This window comes from Moschus berezovskii, chromosome 14 (assembly GCF_049115385.1).
Source record: "Moschus berezovskii isolate FMDL1 chromosome 14, NW_MosBer_1.0, whole genome shotgun sequence".
In the NCBI taxonomy this organism is placed as follows: domain Eukaryota; kingdom Metazoa; phylum Chordata; class Mammalia; order Artiodactyla; family Moschidae; genus Moschus; species Moschus berezovskii.
The window spans coordinates 3,317,024-3,341,965 of NC_142473.1; the positions used below are offsets into that span (position 1 = coordinate 3,317,024).

The 24,942-nt window shown below is 38.2% G+C and overlaps 1 protein-coding gene across 1 annotated transcript; it reads right to left on the minus strand.

Moving 5' to 3' along the window:
• Positions 1-16,618: 16,618 nt before the first annotated feature.
• LOC129538940 (olfactory receptor 10AG1-like) lies at positions 16,619-17,554 on the minus strand. Its single transcript, XM_055399004.2, has one exon. It carries the CDS (start codon positions 17,516-17,518, stop codon positions 16,619-16,621), a length of 900 nt encoding a protein of 299 aa, XP_055254979.2. The 5' UTR covers positions 17,519-17,554.
• Positions 17,555-24,942: the final 7,388 nt, after the last annotated feature.

Below are 24,942 nucleotides of genomic sequence, written 5' to 3' on the forward strand. Positions count from 1 at the left end.
GTCATCTCCTGTTTGACCACTTCCTAACATTCCAGGTTCCTATGCAATATTGCTCTTTACAGCATCGGTCCTTGCTTCTGTCACCAGTCACATCCACAACTGGGTATTGGTTTTGCTTTGGCTCCATCCCTTCATTCTTTCTGGAGTTATTTCTCCACTGATCTCCAGTAGCATACTGGGTACGTAGGTACCCACTACCAACCTGGGGAATTCCTCATTCAGTATCCTATCATTTTTCCTTTTTATACTGTTCATGGTGTTCTCAAGGCAAGTATATTGAAGTGGTTTGCCATTCCCTTCGGCTGCAAAACTGACTAACAATTTATTAATAGTTAGAATTGTTTTATGAATTAATTCATTTGATACATGTAAAGCAAATCAAAGATGTTTTGGCATTCATAGAAAGTCTATTTAAAAGCTATCTATTATGTTTGTCATTATAAACTAAATTTTACCATACATTGACATGAATCCGCCCCGGGTGTACATGAGTTCCCCTTCCTGAACCCCCCTCCCACCTCCCTCCTCCCTTTATCCTCCCTCTGGGTCATCCCCGCACACCAGCCCCCGAGCATCCTATAACACGCATCGACCCTGAACTGGTGATTCGTTTCACATATGACAACATACATGTTTCAATGCCATTCTCATGTCAATGTATGGCAAAACCAACCAATATAATATTGTAAAACAATTAGCTTCCAATAAAAAAAAAAGAGAGGAAAAAAATGAAAGAAAATGATAGGGAAAACTCTTAAGGCAACAGGAAGCATTTAGAAGTGAGATACTGTTGTAGCATTGTTACTATTTTGAGTCATTGTACTAATAATATTGAAGCTGTTCAGAATCAGAGAGAGGCATTTAAGGCCAAAATTAATGAAAAGCTTTTTGTTAAGGCTGTTAGTCAACGCTTTTCACCTGGACAATATCTATTGTATAAAACATATTACTAAAAATTGGTATCTCATTTTTGGTAGAATATTATTTTAAAATATCTGCTGCCATATATATTATTAAAGCAACTGACTCCTTAAAAATAAATAAATAAGAAAAAATAAAGTCAAAAAAAAAAAGAAAAAAAGAAACTAAATTTTATTCTTCTACATTTCACTCTCTGTTTTACCACTATGAAAAACTGATCTCTAATTTACCTTGTCTTTGTATAACATGGTTAATGAGGGAATGAAATAAGATATTAAAACCATCATCATAGTGATATAAAACTCCCAGACTCTTAGATGTGAATTCTTCAAGAATTTTCTGCCAATAATTTCAATAATATTATCACCTCTACTCTGTAGAACTAATAGGGAGAACACACACGAATTTGTAGCAAATAGTGTTGCAATTCCTTTCATTTACCTTTTATTTTCCCACTGATATTACATGATCTGGGACCGAAGGACTGAGACTATTTTCATACTTGAGAACAATATAGAAAGTAGAAAATGCTTTCTTACTTAATATAGTGTTCATTATTTGATTCTGAAATTTAGAAAAGGAAGAGACACTTTTAAAATTGTCATTCTGATGTACACCCGGGGCAGATTCATGTCAATGTATGGCAAAACCTATACAATAATGTAAAGTAATTAGCCTCCAATTAAAATAAATAAATTTAAAAAATTAAAATAAATAAAATAAATTTAAAAAAATAAATTTACATCTAAACACAAAATAAAATAAAATTGTCAATCTGAAAAGGGAGAAAAAATTAATATGCAAAATAATAGAATTTTAATCTTTATTATTTTATGAACAAAAACATTTAGTATGAGCAATTTCACCCACTACTTGAATAAAATTATTTCCAGTGCTATATAAAATACAGTTTCTAATTGTATAGATACAACATTTTGGTGATCAAAACTTGTATGACATGAAATAGGTAAGATTTGAGTTTGAATTTTCCAAGAGTACAACATGGTGTATTTCAAGTATATTTGTATATCTGATAAAAACTCGCAATGTAATCCTTGAAAATAATTTAAAAACAATGTTGACTTAAAGCTATCTTTATTATTTTATAAATCCTGAATTCTATAATTTTCTTTCTTCAAAATAATTGTTCTTTGAATTCCCCAATGGTTGTAACTTTATTTTATGTGTTATGTCATTTTAAATCTCTTATTATAATATCAAACTGAATAAACATATATAAATTCTGTTACAATGTGTTGACTCGAAGTTTTCTTTAATATCATCTATACCTAGTCTTTAATTATTACATTTTTTGACATTTCAAAGTGACTTAGTACCATTATTTATTATTATTTAATTGGAAATTTTATTTAATATATTAAGAAATATATATAAGTTGCTTTAATGAACCAAAACATTTGCTGCCATGTTAAAATTTATAATTTACACATGTTTTAGTGTGTAGATTAGTAATTTAAAATAAGAAGTAAACCTTACTATAATTATCTTCACATTTACCTTTCTTTCTCGAGATGATGCTGATTTTTCTCACTAGAGAAGGTCAGAATATTTAAGTTCCTGTGAGGAAAAGTCTGATGCTAGGAGTGATTGGGGGTTGGAGGAGATGGGGACGACAGAGAATGAGATGGATGGATGGCATCACCGACTCGATGGACATGAGTTTGAGTGAACTCCGGGAGTTGATGATGGACAGGGAGGCCTGGCATGCTGTGAGTCATGGGGTCGCACAGAGTCGGACATGACTTAGCGACTGAACTGAACTGAAGTGAAATTACTTGTTTCATCAAAGTTATTCAACTGGCCTTTAAATATTCTGTTATTTCTAAACATAAAGTGCTCTTTAAAAGTAGTTATCTCTACCCAAGAGATCTCAGCCACCTGGCACATTTAAATTTCCAATTAAAATCATCACTTCGTGAATTTTCTGACATATTTTTTTTAAATTTTCCCAGATAGCTCTCACTCTACTCAGAAAACGTTTTTCTTCAGCCTCTTCAGGGAAAAGGACACAGTGCATTTTATTTCTTAGATGTGAGCAGGGTGCTAAGTAATATTGTTTGTGGGCTCCTCAGGTGGTACACTTGTTAAAAAATTGGCCTGCCAGTGCAGGAGATGCAAGAGGTCAATGCAGAAGATGCAAGAGACACAGGTTTGATCCCTGGGTCAGGAAATTCACCTGGAGTAGGAAATGGCAACTCACTCCAGAATCCTTGCTGGAAGAATTCCATGGACAGAGGAGCCTGGTAGACTAGAGAGTCATACATGAGTGAGCACACACACTCACACAGTATTATTGGGGTCGATCCAAAACAGACATGCATCCAATTCTTACCTTAACTATTATGAATGCATTATGCAGAGCCTTTCTATGATATGTTCCTTGATTCCTAGTTACAGGACAGATCTATGTAATAGTTATAATACATATTCTGATGGCAAATATTTTTATGTGCAAAATTAGTGTGTTAGGTTAATTAAGGTTTATGATTTCTTCAGCAACCTGAGATTCAGCTGATGAATGTATTCAGTTCAGTTCAGTTCAGTTGCTCAGTCGTGTCCGACTCTTTGTGACACCATGAACCACAGTACCAGGCCTCCCTGTCCATCACCAACTCCTGGAGTTCACTCAAACTCATGTTCATCAAGTTGGTGATGCTATCCAGCCATCTCATTCTCTGTCGTCCCCGTCTCCTCCCACCCCCAATCCCTCCTAGCATCAGACTCTTTTCCAGTGAGTCAACTCGTCGCATGAGGTGGATTTAAAAATTTAACCCAAGGTTAATTGTAGTAGGAGAAAATTTTTCCTCTCTTTTGCAGCCCACCACCAATTTTTTCCAAATTTATTTCACATGTTCAAGGTGTGAATACTTTCAGACTCTAGTTGCAATAAAATGAGACTCTGGAATAAGTCCAGCTGAGATCATGAGAAAGATGCTAAGCAAAAACTTTGTGAGTTATATGCTTCAAATGCGGAGAAATTTCTCCAACATAAAGATTGTTTAAAAATCTTGGCTTAGAGCCAGTTTCTCATGACCTAAAAGATTGGATATCGGTTCCAATTATTTAGTAAATAGTGATTTCTTAAGGTTTATGATTATGAAGAGAAAATATTTACAAGAGAGGGACACATATAGTAATGTGACAGTGGGAGTGATTTGGAAGGTTAATTAAAAAGTATCAGGAGACTCATGGCAAAGATCACAGAAGGCCCGTGAGTAGTGGGTGGTGGGTCAGGCTTATCACGGGGACCGTATGTGATAAAGGACAGAGGGGAGTGAGAGGCCAGCCAGGATGAGTATCGGGGTCCAGCCTCGATATGGCCCAGGGTATCCTCGGGATGAACGGCGTCGGCGTCAGAGAGAGAGAGAGAGAGAGAGAGAGAGAGAGACAGGGGCTGATGATTCCTTGGTTTACGCTGGAAACCAATAAAACCCCAGCACGGGACTTGCTCTATTTACGTAGGCCGCAGGCGCCCTCTCGAATCACTGGAGGCACCCCACCAGGGCACCCCCTCGAGTGGGTCTTAGAAGCCCAGGCAGATAAGTAAACTCAGAGGGCCCAGCGCTCCAAGGATCTCAACCAGAAAAAGGAGAATAGAGAAAAGGATGGAAAAAGAGAAAGAACGACAAGGGGAGACCAAGCTTCAGTGAGCAAGGCCCAAAACTTTATTTTCCAGTGCTGCTTTTATACCCTAAGTTGTGCACATAAAAAACAGAGAAAGAGAGGTATAGAGTCACACCAAAATCACGCGGGGTCAGCAGTCTTGACCCTTATCAGGATCAGGGCTCATTTTTGTATGTCTCGTGATATACAAAAGTTTTGGGTGGTTTACATCATCTTCTGGCCAGATGGCCTGCTAACAGTTTATGGCCCTCTCTCCTAACAAAGGTTAGTTAGCTAGAAAAAGGCTTATATTCTTTTAAGTTGATTTTCCTAAAGTCAGGTGCTATACACATGACAAGGTTACATTCCTATAAGGTACAGGTGTAGTGAGCTACAAGAAAGGAATTTATTAACTTAAGATCTGATGTGGTTAAATCAAAGGCTACTACTTATATTCTCTTGTATGTGATTAATATATTTCCAAGGATACAATAGATAGAGGAAACTTTGCAGCAAGCATTGATTCAACAATGAAATCTTTTTTAGTACTACTCTAATGATTTTAACTTCAACAGATTCCTGTATTTTAGAATATCAGACTTTCTGTCCTTGCATGGCTGGGAGGCTATAAACAGTCACACTCATAGTTGTAAGAGCCCGGACAAACTTGTCATGCAAGTTAGAAAGCTATCAGAGGGGCTTGGATTGGAACACTCCTATTAAGCCGAGGAGAACTTTTAAACTACAGCTCTGAATTAATGTTTTCAGAGAAAGGTGGTTGGGGGAAAACCCCGTAAGTATTAGAGGACTTGGTAAGAGGTGTAAGATAGTAAATCAGTCAGATTCTGGTTTTCTTTGGGGTAGATGCTCAGGTAGGTCCAGGGGGCTCCTCGAGTCCTGATTAGCCTTTGCCCGTCAGGCCTCTTCCCCAGTTGACCTTTGCCACGGGTAGGATTTCCCTCGCTGGCTCCCGGCAGATAAGCTCCTGCAGGGGCTCATCCAAGAAATAGCTAGTGTTGGGAAGTAGTTACAAGACCTCGTGATTCGCAGAATGCAGTACTATGTATGGGCTTCTCATGTGGCTCAGTGGTAAAGATTCTGCCTACCAGGCAGGAGAGGCTAGGGACGCAGGATTGAGTCCTGGGTCAGGAAGATCCCTGGGAGTGGGAAATGGGAATCCACTCCAGTATTCTTGCTTGAGAAATCCCAGGGACAGAGGAGCCTGGTGGGCTATCGTCCATGGCATCTGACAAAGAATCCGACCCAGCTGAGCAGCTAAACACAGCTCAGCGCAGTATCATGCATAAATAAAGAAGCCTTCTGCTGAAATAGAATAGAAATTCCAGAAAAGGCTCACATATACATGAAAATCTGTCATTGACTAAAATAGCCTACCAAATTGGTAAAGCATGGGCATTTAAAATAACTGTTATTCAGACAACTGGGCAGGCTTAGAGGGGAAAAAAAAAGAAAAAAACAGTATACGTATTTTTGACAACTATCCCACAAGAAGATAAACCCTAAATGATACACAATTTTGTATATTTTAGAGTGAAATGATTACAGTATTCTAAGAAATGGGTTTTGTAATTTTGGAGTAAGAAAAGTTTAACTCATTAAAATTTACAATGCAGGACACACACACAGTCAAACAAACAAACAAACAAAACTGTGTAAAAATAAATGATTCTAGATGCTAAAAAGTAGCAAGCCCCATAAGTATCAAATATAATTAATATAATGGAAAAAAATGTTACAACTGATTTCAAATAAAATGATCTTGGCTCCTTCTTTAATACAGAGAAAAAGCCCAAAGTATAAATTTTAAAAATGGGCAAAACAGATGAATTAACAATTCACAGAAGAAAATTATCCCTTCGGCATACAGACAACAGCTTCATTTGTAGAAAAATATATAATAAATAAACTGTAATCTGAACAATGATACAGTGTTAAAAAATCTGAGACATTTTCCTATGCATTGTGTATGTGTGGAGAGGAATGCCCAATTGACCAATATCACAATTGTGCTCACTCTGAGTTAATCAGTAAGTATGCACACATACTAAGTTATGCAGTAGCATGATATTGCAACAAATTTGTGCTTGAAAAATTGTGACTATTTTATGACTTAATGAGCCTTGATTTCCAGTGAGTCAACTCGTCGCATGAGGTGTCCAAAGTATTGGAGTTTCAGCTTTAGCATCAGTCCACTGGAAAAGACTCTGATGCTGGGAAAGGTTGGGGACGGGAGGAGAAGGGGACGACAGAGAATGAGATGGCTGGATGGCATCACCGACTCTGTGGAGATGAGTTTGAGTGAACTCCGGGAGTTGGTGATGGACAGGGAGGCCTGGCGTGCTGTGATTCATGGGATCGCGGAGAGTCGGACACAACTGAGCTACTGAACTGAACTGAGCTTTGATTTCGATATTTTCATCTATTCTTTTTTCTCCCACAGTTATATGATATCTTTAAAATATGTTCTATAATTTATCAAAACCTTCTAGTGCTTGAAAGTAGACTGGGTTATTGCGACCCAGTGCCTCTTAACCACAAATGAGAGTTATTTGTTTTTAATTGTTTTAGAGGTTGGAAAATTAAACTTGGCTTTAAGTATGTCCTTTCATAAAGATATTGATTTATTTTTCAAAGCAATTCTCTAACACCACCAGTCTTGAATCATATTTTCGTTGCTTACTACTTTTTTATAATAAAAAGTAATTCATTTTTCTAAATTAGTTTCATAAAAAATGGAAGCATAGCCAAAAGTAAGAAAGAGTATTATGCTTTTTTACCATGATAGAATATGCTCATTAAATAAAACTTAAGAAATAGGGGGAATTATGTATATATGTATGATAGATGGTGTTCTAAATACTGCTTTTTACCTTAACAAAAAGGGTATGCACAGTATGATTATGATTTGGTTTGCTTAAAAATATGCTTAATCCTTGCTGTATGTAATTGCATTTTATTCATTTCTATAGCTCCTTGTTTTTCCTCTGTGTGAAATTATCACAATTACAGTCAATTCTAGTTTGATAAAGATTTGACATTAAGAATGATGCAAAATGAGCATTCTCAGATGCGTCCCTTGGAATACATGTGTACATATTTCTTCTGGTACATGGATAAGGGTAAGCTTTTCTTGATGAAGGCAGGCTGTGTGCTAATATGCTGTACAATTCACACACCAGCATCAGGTGAGAGCTTTCATTACTCCACATCCTTTATGTATGTGATAGGGTGAGTCTTTTTATTTAACCCTTGCAATGAATGTGTCACAGATTTCATTTGGTTTTAATCTGGTTTTGATTTGCATTTCAATTCAGTTCAGTTCAGTTCAGTCGCTCAGTCGTGTCCTACTCTCTGCGACCCCATGAATCACAGCACGCCAGGCCTCCCTGTCCATCACCAACTCCCGGAGTTCACTCAGACTCAAGACCACAGAGTCGGTGATGCCATCCAGCCATCTCATCCTCGGTCGTCCCCTTCTCCTCCTGCCCCCAACCCTTCCCAGCATCAGAATCTTTTCCAGTGAGTCAGCTCGTCGCATGAGGTGGCCAAAGAATTGCAGTCTCAGCTTTAGCATCAGTCCTTCCAATGAACACCCAGGATCGATCTCCCTAAGAATGGACTGGTTGGATCTCCTTGCTGTACAAGGGACTCTCAAGGGTCTTCTTACTGGTTGCTAATGAGTTATTTTCTTATTTTTTCTGGGCATTTAGATTATTCTGTCTTTTGAAATGCATCTTTAAGTCTGTTGTCAATTTCTTCTCTGAATTTTTGATGCTTTTGATTTAGAGCATTCCTTTAAGTATAGTGTATTTAAACATTTTATGTTGAAAAGTTTCACTCTGAATAGCAGTATTTCTTAGTCCAGGAAGGGCAACAGATTAATGTTTACATTATGACTAATAATTTTATCAAAAACACTTTTCTCAAACCAACATCATGAAGTTAATAAACATTATCTTGGAAGATTCATTGTTATGCATTTTACTTAAATTTACAAATTATCTGAGATTACATTTTAAAATAAATTTTGTGAAATGAGGGTCAAGCTCTCTTTTTTTGCACCATTATTAATAGTTAAATTAATATAATTTATTAAAATGCCATCTTTTCTACATTTTCTGTTGTATTAACTTTTGCTTATTCAAGTATGTGCATTTTCTATAGTCATTCAACAAGTATTCTCTAAAACTTTCCATATGCAGTAATCTTTGCTAGCTGAAATCTTTAGGTTTTAAGTAAGTTATAGCAATACAGAGGGAGACAAAATAGAATATACATTATGAATTTTGGATAAAAATATTGGAAGGCCAATTGATAGATAAAATATACTATATTGTTTTAGTACTTTGGCCACCTGATGTAGAGAGCCAACTCAATGTAAAAGACCCTGATGCTAGTAAAGATGAAGGCAAAAAGGAGGAGACAATGGAGGATGAAATGGTTGGATATTAATAGTGTCACTGACTCAATTTACATGAATCTGAGCAAATTCCGAGAGACAGTGGAAGACTGAGGAGAGCGGTGTGCTACGGTCCATGAAGACACAGAGTCGGACATGACTTACCAACTGAACAACAACAAATCAAATAAGCAGTGAGTTTTTGCTGACAGAGACTAGTTCATTAAATATGAGATAAGCAAAAAAAATAATTTCTTATAAATACAAACACTAGGGAGATAATCCTGATATCAGGAAGTCAAGCATCAAATGGCAGGATCATGAGGATAATCAATTTATATTAATAAAGGAAGCAAAATTTCAAATAATGTCTGATTAAGATAACTGCAGAACTAAGTGGGGAAAAAGATCATTGGCTCAAAGCAGTGGATAAGATGTTAAACATTAAGGCAGTCATTTTCTCAAGGTTGTCGTGACATTCTTATTCCTCAGAATATATATCATGGGATTCAATATCAGGGTAACATGGTATAGAAAGGAGAAAAAAATCTTTCCTATAAAAATGTTGGAATCGTGTCATAAATATGTAATGGTTCTGTGTCCACAACATAAAGGCACAACTATGGGGCTTCCTACGTGGCCCTAATGGTAAAGAACTTACCTATCAATGCAGGAGACATAAAGAGATGCAGGTTCATTCCCTGGGTAGGCAACATCCCCTGGAGAAAGGCACAGAAGCCCATTCCAGTGTTCTTACCTGGAGAATCCCGTGGACAGAGGAGCTGGCTGGGTTACAGTTCACGGGGTTGCAAAGAGTCAGACACTACCGAAGAGACTTAGTGCACATGCATGATGTGAACTGAGCAGGTGGAGAAATCTTTGGCTCATCCCGCTGCTGATGGCAACACAGGATGGAGAAGTGATTTTACTGTAGGAGCCAAGTGTCAACTGAAAAGGGGTCATGACAAACGATTCACTAATGGTACAACTGTAGAGAAGACTAGTGTCTCATTCAGAAAAACAGTCCCACAGCCCAGCTTGCAGTTAGATCCAAAAATGACAGAGGGGAAATCTGGCATGTTTGCCTTATCCTGGCTGTAACAACCCTGATCCAAGAGCCAAGTGTCATCAGCTGAACACAGAGCTCCTGGTTTATAAGTAGGGGAAGTTGCGGAAGTTACAGTTGGCCACATAGCAGTCACAGGCCACAACTGTCAAGACGAAATATTCTGTGTCCCCAAGAATACAAATAAAACATACCTTTGTAGGGCAGGCAAAAAATATATTTTTTCTGACTGTGAAGGTTTATGAATGTTCTAGATTTCCAGGAAGGAAAAGTTACTGGGGAAAAAACACATGGGAATTTGAGAGCCTGGTCAACTCTGATTATAAGAGTATTGTTGCTTCTCACCGGGATAATCACATAAAAAAGGGAAATACTACAAAGAGAAACACTCAGACATTGGGAATACAGAAAAATCGAAAAGAACCAGTGTTATCACTGAAGTGAGATGTGCTTCTTGTTTGTTTGTGTGTGTGTGTTTAATGTTCTTTCTGTGAAAAGAGTGAAATCAATAGTTTTTATTTTTACTTTCTATAGTAATTTTATTTTATATATTAGAGTTAGTTAGTCAAGTCGCTTAGTCATGTCCGACTCTTTGGGACACCGTGGACTGTAGACTCCCAGACTCCTCCATCCATGGGATTCTCCAGGCAAGAATACTGGAGTGGGTTGCCATTTCCTTCTCCAGGGTATCTTCCTGACCCAGGGATCGAACCCAGATCTCCCGCATTGCAGGCATACGCTTTAACCTCTGAGCCACCAGGAAAGACCAATATAGTATAGCTATATATAAATGTATATTTGTTGTTGCTGTTCAGTCTTCCAGTCATGTCCCACTCTTCACAACCCCATGGACTGAAGCACTCCAGGCCACCCTGTCCCTCACCATCTTCCGGAGTTTGCCCAAGTTCATGTCCATTGCATCCGTGATACCATTCAGCTATCTCATCTTCTGATGCCCTCTTTTCCTTCTGCCCTCAATCTTTCCCAGTATTGGGTGCATCAGGTGGCCAAAGTATTGGAGCTTCAGCATCAGTCCATTCAAAGAATATTGAAATATATATGTTTATATTATATAAAATGCATATTATACATATGTAAAAGTGTCCATGTACATATGTATCCTATGATATATATGTATCATAATCTTAAATTTATCTCTGTTTTTAACTATTATTAAAGCCATTTTAGTCCTTTTTCAAAGACATGACCAAACATTATATAATCTGGCTCTGTTTAGTTCATAAAAAATGTGTTATTTCTTTCAAATATCAAATATTATTTGGCTGGTATTAAAATTTCTCTGTTAGCTACTAAATATTCTGTAAAATGTTTGGAGGCAATAAGAAAAGAAATGAAGAAGAAAAGAAGTAATTTTCTTCCATATGTAGTTTTTATTTTCTGAATAAAATTTATTATTTTTGTGATGTGCATATTATTCTCTTTGTAATAAATCTACACTACAAAAAAGTATAAATAAATAAATAAGTCAGACATTATCTGAATTCCTGTCACTGTAGAGAAGCCCACCCTCTCTTCTAATACACATCCAGATATTGGTGACATATATACACACCAACCGGAAAAATGCACATGTGAAATGATATGTGAATATATGGATGCTAGCTCCCTTTGTGTTACAAAAATAGAGTTACATTTATACATATATTTATGTACTTATTGAATGTCTGAAAAGTTTTGGATTTCCTCACTGCGTGGCTCTAATACATTGTCTTGAGAGACTGTGCAGCATCACACGGTAAACGGGTGCCATGTCTACTATGTTCCAAGTGAGAACGGCTTCCCTTTCCTTTCCTAGTGTTGTCTTTTGAAGTATTAAAAAGGCTTTTAATAAACATCGTTGAACAAACACAATTAACCATCATTCTTGGGCAAATATTTTTATGAGGCTTCATTGATATAGTTTTTAAAGTAAAAACAAAATAAACAAACAACATTCTACATGTTTTCTTAAATCACTGTTCCCAAAAGATACAGAATTTATTCCAGATGATTAGAATAAAAACACCATAATAAAAACACTGCTTACACAGTGTATTACTTTCCTAGATCTATTGTAACAAATTATCACAAACTGAGTGGTTTAAGGAACAAAAGTTGACTTTCTCACATCTTTAAAACCCAGTGTCCAAAATCACAGTGCTGGCAGGGTTTTCCTTTACAGGCTCTCAAGGGATAGTCACTCCTTGCCTCTTTCAGCTTTCAGTAGTCCTTGACGTGCATTGCTTCATGGCTGTGTCACTCCCGATTGCTTTCTCCATTTTCACATGATATTCTTCTATGTGTCGCTACGTCTCTATTTTTAACTTAATCTCTCTTCCCACCTTATAAGAACTAAGAACAATGATCATAGAATATAGTGCCCTTAAGTTGCTGCTGCTGCTAAGTCACTTCAGTCGTGTCCGACTCTGTGTGACCCCATAGACCGAAGCCCACCAGGCTCCCCCATCCCTGGGATTCTCCAGGCAAGAACACTGGAGTGGGTTGTCATTTCCTTCTCCAATGTGTGAAAAGTGAAAGTGAAGTCGCTCAGTCGTGTCCGATCCTTAGCGACCCCACGGACTGCAGCCTACCAGGCTCCTCCATCCATGGGATTTTCTAGGCAAGAGTACTGGAGTGGCCTTAAGTTAAGGTAATCTTATTTCAAAGTCCTTAACTGAATTACATCGGCAAAGGCTTTTATTTTCCTAATAAGTTCAGGTTTGCAGGTTGTAACCTGACATATATTTACAGGGATCAACATTCAACCTAATGCAGTTTATAGCTTAAATTCCTAATATTCCTAATACTAAAGAGACACTACGAAAGCAAAACGTGAAGCTACAAGCTGGAGGAAATGACGTCACTAGAAAACAGTCAGCATTGGGGTAACAAAGGATCCTTTCAGGGTTTGTACTCTGACAGGGATATGAACAGTAGCAAAACAGAGAAAGAAGGAAAAACTGAAAGAAAACACTCAGATTACCCTACTCCCACCAACTTGGATGCAGTTGTTATTTTCTCATCGTCTAAATACAATCGTAAGTCCAGAAAAGGACAGTGAATATTCCTGAAATAATGGTAAGTTTCAAGCAAATTTCTTACAAGGCATGACCATGATCATTGGATATATCGCAGTTAACTATCATTTTATTGCTCAGGAAATCTCTTAACTCACTCTTTCCCAGTGAGAGGAAAGATAGGTCTTCAGAATAGATCATTTCCATGGAGATAATGTGTGCTTTGATAACCCAGAGACCCTTAACTCTTTGAAACTAGGTCCTTTCACATAATGTGAGAAGACAGTGATGATATTAACTATCAGTTTATAGGAACATAGAAATAAACTCTCTTGTTGACCATGATGGCTACTCCATTTCTTCTAAGGGATTCCTGCCAACAGTAGTAGATATAATGGTCACCTGCATTAAATTCACCCATTCTAGTCCATTTTAGTTCACTGATTCCTAGAATGTCGACGTTCATTCTTGCCATCTCCTGTTTGACCACTTCCAATTCGCCTTGATTCATGGACCTAACATTCCAGGCTCCTATGCAATATTGCTCTTTACAGCATCGGACCTTGCTTCTATCACCAGTCACATCCACAACTGGGTATTGGTTTTGCTTTGGCTCCATCCCTTCATTCTATCTGGAGTTATTTATCCACTGATCTCAAGTAGCATACTCGGCACCTACTGACCTGGGGTTTCCTCTTTCAGTATCCTATCATTTTTCCTTTTGATACTGTTCATGGGGTTCTCAAGGCAAGTATACTGAAGTGGTTTGCCATTCCCTTCTCCAGTGGACCACATTCTGTCAGACCTCTCCACCATGACCCGCCCATCTTCGGCGGCCCCAAACGGCATGGCTTAGTTTCATTGAGTTAGACAGGGCTGTGGTCAACGTGATCAGATCAACTAGTTTTTTTTGTGATTTCTGTTCGTTTCCAAGGCAAACCATTCAATATTAGAGCAATCCAAGCCTATGCCCCAACCAGTAATGCTGAAGACGCCGAAGCTGAAAGGTTCTATGAAGACCTACAAGACCTTTTAGAACAAAAACCAAAAAAGATGTCCTTTCCATTATGGGGGAGTGGATGCAAAAGTAGGAAGTCAAGAAAAACCAGGAGTTATAGGCAAATTTGGCCTTGGAGCATGAAATGAACCAGGACAAAGGCTAATAGAGTTTTGCCAAGAGAAGGCACTGGTCATAGCAAACACCCTCTTCCAACAACACAAGAGAAGACTCTATGCATCGACATCACCAGATGGTCAACATCGAAATCAGATTGATTAAATTTTTTGCAGCCAAAGATGGAGAAGCTGTATAAACTTAGCAGAAACAAGACCAGGAGCTGACTGTGGCTCAGATCATGAACTCCTTATTGCCAAATTCAGACTTAAATTGAAGAAAGTAGGGAAAACCACTAGACCATTCAGATATGACCTAAATCAAATCCATTATGATTATACAGTGGAAGTGAGAAATAGATTTAAGGGACTAGATCTGATAGATAGAGTGCATGATGAACTCTGAACGGAGGCTTATGACATTGTACAGGAGGCAGGGACCAAGACCATCCCCATGGAAAAGAAATGCAAAAAAGCAAAATGGCTGTCTGAGGAGGCCTTACAAATAGCTGTGAAAAGAAGAGAAGCGAAAAGCAAAGAAGAAAAGGAAAGGTATAAGCATCTGAATGCAGAGTTCCAAAGAATAGCAAGGAGAGATAAGAAAGCCTTCCTCAGCGATCAATGCAAAGAAATAGAGGAAAACAACAGACTAGGAAATACAAGAGATCTTTTCAAGAAAATTAGAGATGCCAAGGGAATATTTCATGCAAATATGGGCTCGATAAAGGACAGAAATGGTATGGACCTAACAGAAGCAGAAGATATTAAGAAGAGGTGGCAAAAATACACAGAAGAACTGTACAAAAAAGATCTTCATGACCAAGATAATCACGATGGCGTGATCACTCACCTAGAGCCAGACATCTTGGAATGTCAAGTCAAGTGGGCCTTAGAAAGTATCACTACGAACAAGGCTAGTGGAGGTGATGGAATTCCAATTGAGCTATTTCAAATCCTGAAAGATGATGCTGTTAAAGTGCTGCACTCAATATGCCAGTAAATCTGGAAAACTCAGCAATGGCCACAGGACTGGAAATGGTCAGTCTTCATTCCAATCCCAAAGAAAGGCAATGCCAAAGAATGCTCACATTACTGCACAATTGCACTCATCTCACACGCTAGTAAAGTCATGCTCAAAATTATCCAAGCCAGGCTTCAGCCATACGTGAACAGTGAACTTCCAGATGTTCAAGCAGGTTATAGAAAAGGCAGAGGCACCAGAGATCAAATTGCCAACATCCGCTGGATCGTGCAGAAAGCAAGAGCATTCCAGAAAAACATCTATTTCTGCTTCATTGACTATGCCAAAGTCTTTGACTGTGTGGATCGCAAAAAACTGTGGAAAATTCTGAAGAGATGGGAATACCAGACCACCTGACCTGCCTCTTGAGAAACCTGTGTACAGGTCAGGAAGCAACAGTTAGAACTGGACATTAAACAACAGACTGGTTCCAAATAGAAAAAGGAGTACGTCAAGGCTGTATATTGTCACCCTGCTTATTAACTTATATGCAGAGTACATCATGAGGAACGCTGAGCTGGAAGAAGCACAAGCTGGAATCAAGATTGCTGGGAGAAATATCAATAACCTCAGATATGCAGATGACACGACCCTTTTGGCAGAAAGTGAAGAGGAACTTAAAAAAGCCTCTTGATGAAAGTGAAAGAGGAGAGTGAAATGGTTGGCTTGAAGCTCAACATGCAGAAATCGAAGGTCATGTCATCTGGTCCCATCACTTCATGGGAAATAGATGGGGAAACAGTGGAAACAGTGTCAGATGCTATTTTTTTTTTTGGTTCCAAAATCACTGTGGATGCTGATTGCAGCCATGAAAATAAAAGGCGCTGACTCTTGGAAGGAAAGTTATGACCAACCTAGATAACATATTAAAAAGCAGAGATATTACTTTGCCAACCAAGGTCAGTCTAGTCAAGGCTATGGTTTTTCCTGTGGTCATGTATGGATGTGAGAGTTGGAATGTGAAGAAAGCTGATCGCCGAAGAATTGATGCTTTTGAACTGTGGTGTTAGAGAAGACTCTCGAGAGTCCCTTGGAGTGCAAGGAGTTCCAACCAGTCCATTCTTAAGGAGATCAATCCTGGGTGTTCATTGGAAGGACTGATGCTATAGCTGAAGCTCCAATACTTTGGCTACCTCATGCGACGAGTTGACTCACTGGAAAAGGCTCTGATGCTTGGAGGGATTGTGGGCAGGAGGAGAAGAGGACGACAGAGAATGAAATAGCTGGATGGCATCACCGACTCGATGGAGGTGAGTTTGAGTGAACTCCAGGAGTTGGTGATGGACACGGAGGCTTGGCGTGCTGTGATTCATGGGGTCACAAAGTGTCGGATACTACTGAGCGACTGAACTAAGAAATAAACTAGATGATATTTTCTGATGTATTTACATGAGAAACATAGAAACAAATTGTTTCTGTAATTTCAAGGCTTTGAGTCAAGTTGATATTTTACTTAGTAGTTTTCTCAGTGATGTTTTTTTCCTCAGAGTAAATATAATAGGATTCAACTTTGGGATCCAAACTGTGTAGAAAAGAGAGATCAGCTTCCCAGTTTCTTCAGATGGATTTTGTTTGGGCTGTAAACAGGTGGTAGAGGCTGTGACGTAGAATAAGACCACCACTGTGAGGTTAGACGAGCAAGTGGAGAAGGCTTTAGCTCTCCCTCTGGAAGATGGCGATTTCAGAATGTTGGTGATGTTTTTGCCATAGGAGATCACAGTCAACAGAAATGGAACCATGATGAACACCACTGCAACTCCACAGACTGCTGTCTCTTTCATAAATGCGTCCCCACAAGCAAGCTTGAATACTAGGGAGAGGTCACAGAAAAAATGATTAATTGTGGTAGACACACAAAAAAGCAGAGAGAAAACCTGCCATGTTTGCCCAGTTACAACAGGGACTCCACTGACCCAGGAGGCAATGACCAGCTGGACACAGACCTGGGAGCTCAAGATCAGACCATAGTGAAGAGGGTTATAAATGGCCATGTAGCGGTCATAGACCATCACGGCCAGGAGTAGACACTCTAAACCTCCAAACAGAAGGACCAAACACGTTTGTGTAGCACAGGCAATGAAGGAAATGTTCCCTTTCTGTCTCAGGAGGTCCGTGAGCATTCTTGGGATAGTGACAGTCACATAACAGATTTCTACAATGGAAAAGTTGTTGCGGAAAAAGTACATGGGGGTCTGGAGAGTAGGATCAATTCTTTTTATCAGTACAATGACACTATTGCACATCATGATGGTCAGATAGAGGACTAAAAATATCCCCAAAAGAATCCATTGGAAATTGGGAATATCAGAAAACCTCAAAAGGATGAATTCCATCATTGTGGTGATATTTGGTTTTTCTGTTCTTACATCTGTGGATATGGTAAATTCAAGACGGTTAATTCATTGATGCTTTTGAGCAATGTTTCCCTTCTGTTAACTGGATCAGATGCATGAACCTATTCACATAATCCTTGCGAGTACTGCTGCCTTTGCCTTGCTCAGTTTCTAAGACATGAGATTTGAAACCTCAGCGATGAACTGACGTGCAGTTAAAGTCAATTTGAGAAATAAAATCTCCATTGTCTCATACTTGGATGTAGTGATACCAGAGGGCTTCCCTGATATTTCAGCAGTAAAAGAATCGGCCTGAAATGCAGGAGATATGGGAGATATAGGTTTTATCCATGGGTAAGGAAGATCCCTTGGAGGAGGGGATGGCAACCCACCCCAGTATTCTTGCCTAGAGTATTCCATGGACAAGAAGCATGATGGGCTATGGTCCATGGGATCACAAAGAGTCAGACATGACAGAAGTGACTGAGCAGCAGCAGAACTGATACCAGAAACAATAAGATGTATGCATTTTTATTTAAAGCTGATTGTGCAGCAAAAGTGTTAAATTATTTCACCCCTTTTAAAAGTGAAATTATATATGACACAGGCTTGCTATTGTTTTTCTTTGGGTTCATCAATTTCTTTTTCTGTACCTATTGACTTATTCCATTTCCTTTCAATTCAAAGCTTTTCACTTAAAACTTTTGCCTAATTTTTATTCATAACATTTTAAGCCCTCCCATTTCTACTTCAATGAGGACTGACTTTCCTTGTTACTGGGGGAGCAGATACGTGTAATCGTGTTGTTCTCGTCTGTGTACCTCACCCATCGGTTATGCTACACATGGAAAGCATGTTACATCATGGGGTCCAATAACGTTCCCTATTAATACCCACTGTACACTGCATTACAAATACCAATTAACCTTTAACTCAGTCCATAAATATAACCCATTCTTCATGATATTTGGGGTTCCCTGATAGCTCAGTTGGTAAAGAATCCACCTGCAATGCAGGAGATACCGGTTTGATTCCAAGGTCAGGAAGATCCACTGAAGAAGGGATAGGCTACCCACTCTAGTGTTCTCGGTCTTCCCTTGTGCCTCAGTTGGTAAAGAATCTTCATGCAAGGCGGGAGACTGGGTTCGATCCCTGGGTTGGAAAGATCCCCTGGAGAAGGGAAAGGTTGCTCACTCAAGTATTCTTGCCTGGAGAATTCTATGGACTGTCCATGTGGTCATAAGGAGTCAGACATGACTGAATGATTTTCAGTTTCATGATATTTTAATATAGTCTGTTCTTAACCTATGTGATTCTCTGATCCATTGTCACCTACTTCTCTTACAACCAAATAAAATACTTCCTAAAAAATTCCTTTGTAATTTTATCTAATAAATGTAACTTTATTTAAACCCTATGATTATTTGTTTTAGGAATGCAAGTGGCAAAAGCATATGAGTGTGACTAACACACACACACACACACACACAGAGGCCTGTTACCTTGCTTCACTTCAAATTCATGTAATCAGTTACCATCAGGCAGTCAACACTGTGTGACAATTTTCATAACACTTTATTAATGACTGTTTTCTGTGTTTTCATATTTCATTAAATCTACTATGTCTGTTCCCATCTTCCAGCTCCACAAACTATCATTTTTGAATTAATACTTTGTTTAAAAAATTGAGTCAACAAATGTTCTCTCTTATTTCTCTCTTTCCACTACAATTAGTTTTCAAAATTATCTTAAGTGAAATTTTTATTATAAATACTATTATTATTATTGCTATTTCACTTATTTCTAATTTTATCATTAAAAAAATAAAGAAATACATTGGTTAATTTAACTAATTTTCAGATAAAGATCTCAGAATTTCAAATTTTTCTGTTTTATCGTTTTTATCTTAAACCTCAAACCAGAACTACGTTTAAATAAAACCATCTAACATCTTACCTTCATGAATTTACATGAAGTTATCTATGAGAATATAGATGTTTTGACCCTGTAAATTTTTACAGTTCTTTTGAATCAGGAAGTCACTGTCATTAGGGAGTCTTCTTCAAAGATCAGCTGCTCTTATGTAGGAAGTAGTCATGCTTACCCTGGGGGACATTTTCTCTTGAGTATCAGTTTAATTTCTAGAAGACTGCTTCTGTTCAGTGATCATCTGGGTTTATGTTTTAAAACTACTTTTTCTCTAGATGATTTTTCCTCTGAAGCTCTTTCATGACACAAAGGTTCCCCTCTGTGGGGGTGGAAAAAATTTCCAGATGTTCAAACAGGTTTTTGAAAAGGCAGAGGCACCAGAGATCAAATTGCCAACATCCGCTGGATCATGGAGAAAGGAAGAGAGTTCCAGAAAAACATCTATTTCTGCTTCATTGACTATGTCAAAGCCTTTGACTGTGTGGATCACAATAAACTGTGGAACATTCTGAAAGAGATGGGAATCCCAGACCACCTGACCTGCCTCTTGAGAAACCTGTATGCAGGTCAGGAAGCAACATTTAGAACTGTATACGGAAAAACAGACTGGTTCCAGATAAGAAAAGGAGTGCATCAAGGTTGTATATTGTCACCCTGCTTATTTAACTTCTCTGCAGAGTACATCATGAGGAAAGCTGGGCTGGAAGAAGCACAAGCTGGAATCAAGATTGCCGGGAGAAATATCAATAACCTCAGATATGCAGATGACACCACCCTTATGGCAGAAAGTGAAGAGGAACTCAAAGGCATCTTGATGAAAGTGAAAGAGGAGAGTGAAAATGTTGGCTTGAAGCTCAACTTTCAGAAAACGAAGATCATGGCATCTGGTCCCATCACTTCATGGGAAATAGATGGGGAAACAGTGTCAGACTTTTTTTGGGGGGGCTCCAAATTCACTTCAGATGCTGATTGCAGCCATGAAATTAAAAGACGCTTGCTCCTTGGAAGAAAAGTTATGACCAGCCTAGATAGCATATTATAAAGCAGAGACATTACTTTGCCTACAAAGGTCCGTCTAGTCAAGGCTATGGTTTTTCCTGTGGTCATATACAGATGTGAGAGATGGACTGTGAAGAAAGCTGATCGCCGAAGAATTGATGCTTTTGAACTGTGGTGCTGGAGAAGACTCTTGAGAGTCCCTTGGACTGCAAGGAAATCCAACCAGTCCATTCTAAAAGAGATCAATCCTGGGTGTTCATTGGAAGGACTGATGCTAAAACTGAAACTCCAATACTTTGGCCACCTCATGCGACGAGTTGACTCACTGGAAAAGAGTCTGATGCTAGGAGGGATTGGGGGTAGGAGGAGACGGGGACGGCAGACAATGAGATGGCTGGATGGCATCACCGACTCGATGGACATGAGTTTGAGTGAACTCTGGGAGTTGGTGGTGGACAGGGAGGCCTGGCGTGCTGTGGTTCATGGGGTCGCAAAGAGTTGGACACGACTGAGCGACTGAACTGAACTGAACCAATAGTACTTTCTGGAAAAAAAATTAAAACTCAATTTATTGCATTTCAGACCATTAGTAATTGCTATAAGTTTGCCTTCCTTAATTTTATTCCCATAATTCATTCAGATCTTATCTTTCACATCTTTAGAAAAGTGTGTCACTTACTAATACACAAATGTGATATTGTTGTTCTTTCCAATACACTGCAGGGAGGATTAGATCCCTTTTCAGAAGTGGAACACTGTTCCTAGATTAACTTTTGTGGAAATTAAAGCATGTTGTATCTGCTGACAAAAATCTGGGTTGTTTTATTCATGTTATGATATCTAGTTGGTCATCTGCATAGGTATCTAACAGATTCAAAATGAAAGGCACCTTAAAAATAGCCTAGACCCTATTATGGAGAGTGAAGTAAATCAGAAAGAGAAAGAAAGATATCATATATTAACACACAAATGCATAAATATAAATATATATACATATATATGTATATATATATATGTATGTATGTATGTATATGTGTGTGTGCTTGAGAAAAATGATATTCAAAAACCTATTTGCAAGGCAGGAATATAGACGTAGACATAGAGAACAGACTTGTGAGGGAAGGAGAGGGTGGGAAAACTGAAAGATTAACGTTGAGACATATACAGCACCACATGTAAAGCAGATGACTAGTGGAAAGTTTCTAAATATATAAAACAGGGAACTCAACCTGAAGCTCTGTGACAACCTGGGGGCGATGGAGTGGGTGTGGGAGGGAGGTTAAAGGCGGAGGGGATGTATGTACACCTATGACTAATTTACTTTGTTTTACGGCAGAACCAACACAACACTGTAAAGCAATTATCCTCCAATTAATGATTTTTTTAAAAACCCATTTAAACCCAATTATTTAAGACAGAAAAAAAAAAAAAACCTCCTTCAAAATTCTTTTTCTGTTTCAGCTACTTCCAGGCAGGTATGTAGCTAAAATTATCAGGAATGAGGTTACAAGGCCAATATCCACTTCTGCTAATAAGCACTTTTCTTTATGTTTAGAGATTCTTTGACAATTTGAAACACTATTCGTGTTTCTAAAATTGCATTTCTACTTTGTATTTTAAATTTCCTTCTCTTTATTACAGCAAGTTCCTCATAAGTTGGACTTATGTACTTTTTTAGGATTGATGTTGTATCCATTTCATTTAGTGTCATATTTATTTACAAATGAGAATTGCACTGATGATTTATTTCAACTAAGTTTTACTTACAGAATGGAAAAAACTGAATGTCCATCACCCATCACCCATGTGAGTAAACTGATGTAATCCTTAAATCTATAGTTAGGATACTGAATTGAATGTTTCCGTGTTCAGTTCAATATCATCATCACCTGAAAACAAATCTACACTCTGAGACAATACCTCAAATATATCAGTGTAACAAAATAAAGAAACAACTTGAAATCATATTACAGCACACATTTGCAGTCAGTGACGAAGAAGCTCTCATTGTTTCCAGCTAGGAGTCCCACTGTTCCTACTTCTTCTTTGTAGTTTCCTACCGGATCTTCAGCATGCAGAAACCTGAGACGCCAGACAGACAGAACATAAGGAAACAAATACACTCTTCAGAGCCTCTGTACATAATAAACACATCATTTCTAACCATATGTCATTGTAGAAACTAATCACCTGGTCCAATGTAGTTCTGAGAAGGTTCAGTTCAGTTCAGTTCAGTCACTCAGTCGTGCCCGACTCTTTACGACCCCATGAATCACAGCAAGCCAGGCCTCCCTGTCCATCACCAACTCCCGGAGTTCACTCATACTCATGTCCACAGAGTCGGTGATGCCATCCAGCCATCTCATTCTATGTCTTCCCCGTCTCCTCCCAACCCCATTCCCTCCTAGCATCAGAGCCTTTTCCAGTGAGTCAACTCGTCGCATGAGGTGGCCAAAGTATTGGAGTTTCAGCTTTAGCAACAGTCCTTCCAATGAACACCCAGGATTGGTCTCCTTTAGAATGGACTGGTTGGACCTCCTTGCAGTCAGGGAATGATATTTATTGTATGTCAATAAAGCAGATGTATTTGAAGAGCATAAAGCCAAACTCTGCCACAGTCCTCACTTTTGGTCACTAAAAAAAGGGTGTTATAGCATGCTGCAACATGTATACCTTTAGACAGATGACTTAGAAAGACACATAACAGAATAAGTATTCATGGTACATATTTATGCATATTAATTTGTTTAATAGATATATTTCAGCCTAACAATACAATGTCATTATTATTTTCATTAGGCTTTGATGCTTAAATTGGCAATAGTGGTGAGGCATAATTTACTTAACATAAAGCACGACTTTATAATTCAGTGATTAGTTGAGATATACTTGACTTAAAGCATTATATTAACTTTTGCTGAACAACATAAATATATTTTAAATGATCATCACAATGTCTAATGTTAATATCCATCACCATCCAAAGTTATGCATTTTTTTCTTGTGATGTGAATTTTTAAAAATTTCTCTTAACAACTTTCAAATATGCACAATTATTTAACTATAGTCACCATGCAATATATATTTTATTGGGTACCAAAATCAGTGTGGACGGTGAGCAGCCAAGAAATTAAAAGGCATTTGTTTCTTGGAAGAAAAGCTATAACAAACCTAGAGTGGTAATTAAAAAGCAATGACATCAGTTTGCTGACAAAGCTCCATATAGTTAAAGCTATGGTTTTTCCAGTAGTCATATATGGATATGATAGTTAGAATATAAAGATGGCTGAGTGTAGAAGAATTGCTGCTTTCAAACTGTGGTGTTGGAGAAGACTTTTGAGGGTCCCTTTATCAGGAAGGAAATCAAACTGATTAATCCTAAAGGAAATCAACCCTGAATATTCACTGGGGGGATTGGTGCTGAAGCTGAAGCTTCAATATTTTGGTCACGTCATGCAAAGAGCCAGTTCACTGACAAAAGGAGAAGGGGATGATGGATGATGAGATGGCATCATTGACTCAATGGCCATGAGTTTGAACAAACTCCAGGAGACAGTGAAAGACAGGGAAGCCTGACATGCTTCTGTCCATGGGGTTGCAGAGTCAGATGAGACTTAGCCACTGAACATCAACACCATGCTCTACGTTGACTGGATTGCTATACATTTTAATAGCGGTTTTATAAATATGACTAAATTTAAATTTACTGCCTTGATGTTTATATTTTGTTTCTCTTATATATATTTTTTCTCCTATACATATGTATTTTCAATGTTTTTTCTTATTATTTCTTGTTATTTTAATATACTTTTAGTATTTATGTATTACTTAGACACATTAAAAAGGAGAGACATTACTTTGCCAACAAAGGTCCGTCTAGCCAAAGCTATGGTTTTTCCTGTAGTCATGTATGGGTGTGAGAGCTGGACTATAAAGAAAGCTGAGCACCGAAAAATTGATGCTTTTGAACTGTGGTGTTGGAAAAGACTCTTGAAAGTCCCTTGGACTTCAAGGAGATCCAACTAATCCATCCCAAGGAAGATCAGTCCTGAATATTCATTGGAAAGACTGATGCTGAAGTTGAAACTCTAATATTTTGGCCACCTGATACAAAGAACTGACTCATTTGAAAAGACCCTGATGCTGGGAAAGATTGAAGATGGGAGGAGAAGGGGACGACAGAGGACAAGCTGGTTGAATGGCATCACTGAATCAATGGACATTAGTTTCAGTAAACTCTGGGGGTTGGTGATGGACAGGGAGGCCTGGCGTGCTTCAGTCCATGGGGTCTCAAAGAGTCAGATACAACTGAGTGACTGAAGTGAACCATTTTTTTTATCCAGTGTTCCTTATTAATTTTTAGCTGTAACTGTAGAGCTTGCAAAATAAATGTCTGCCTAATACAATCTATCATTAAATAAATTATATACTTTAATATGCAAAATGTTGAGATCCTGAAAAGAAAATACTCCTATTTGCACAATCTTATCTTTTGTTTT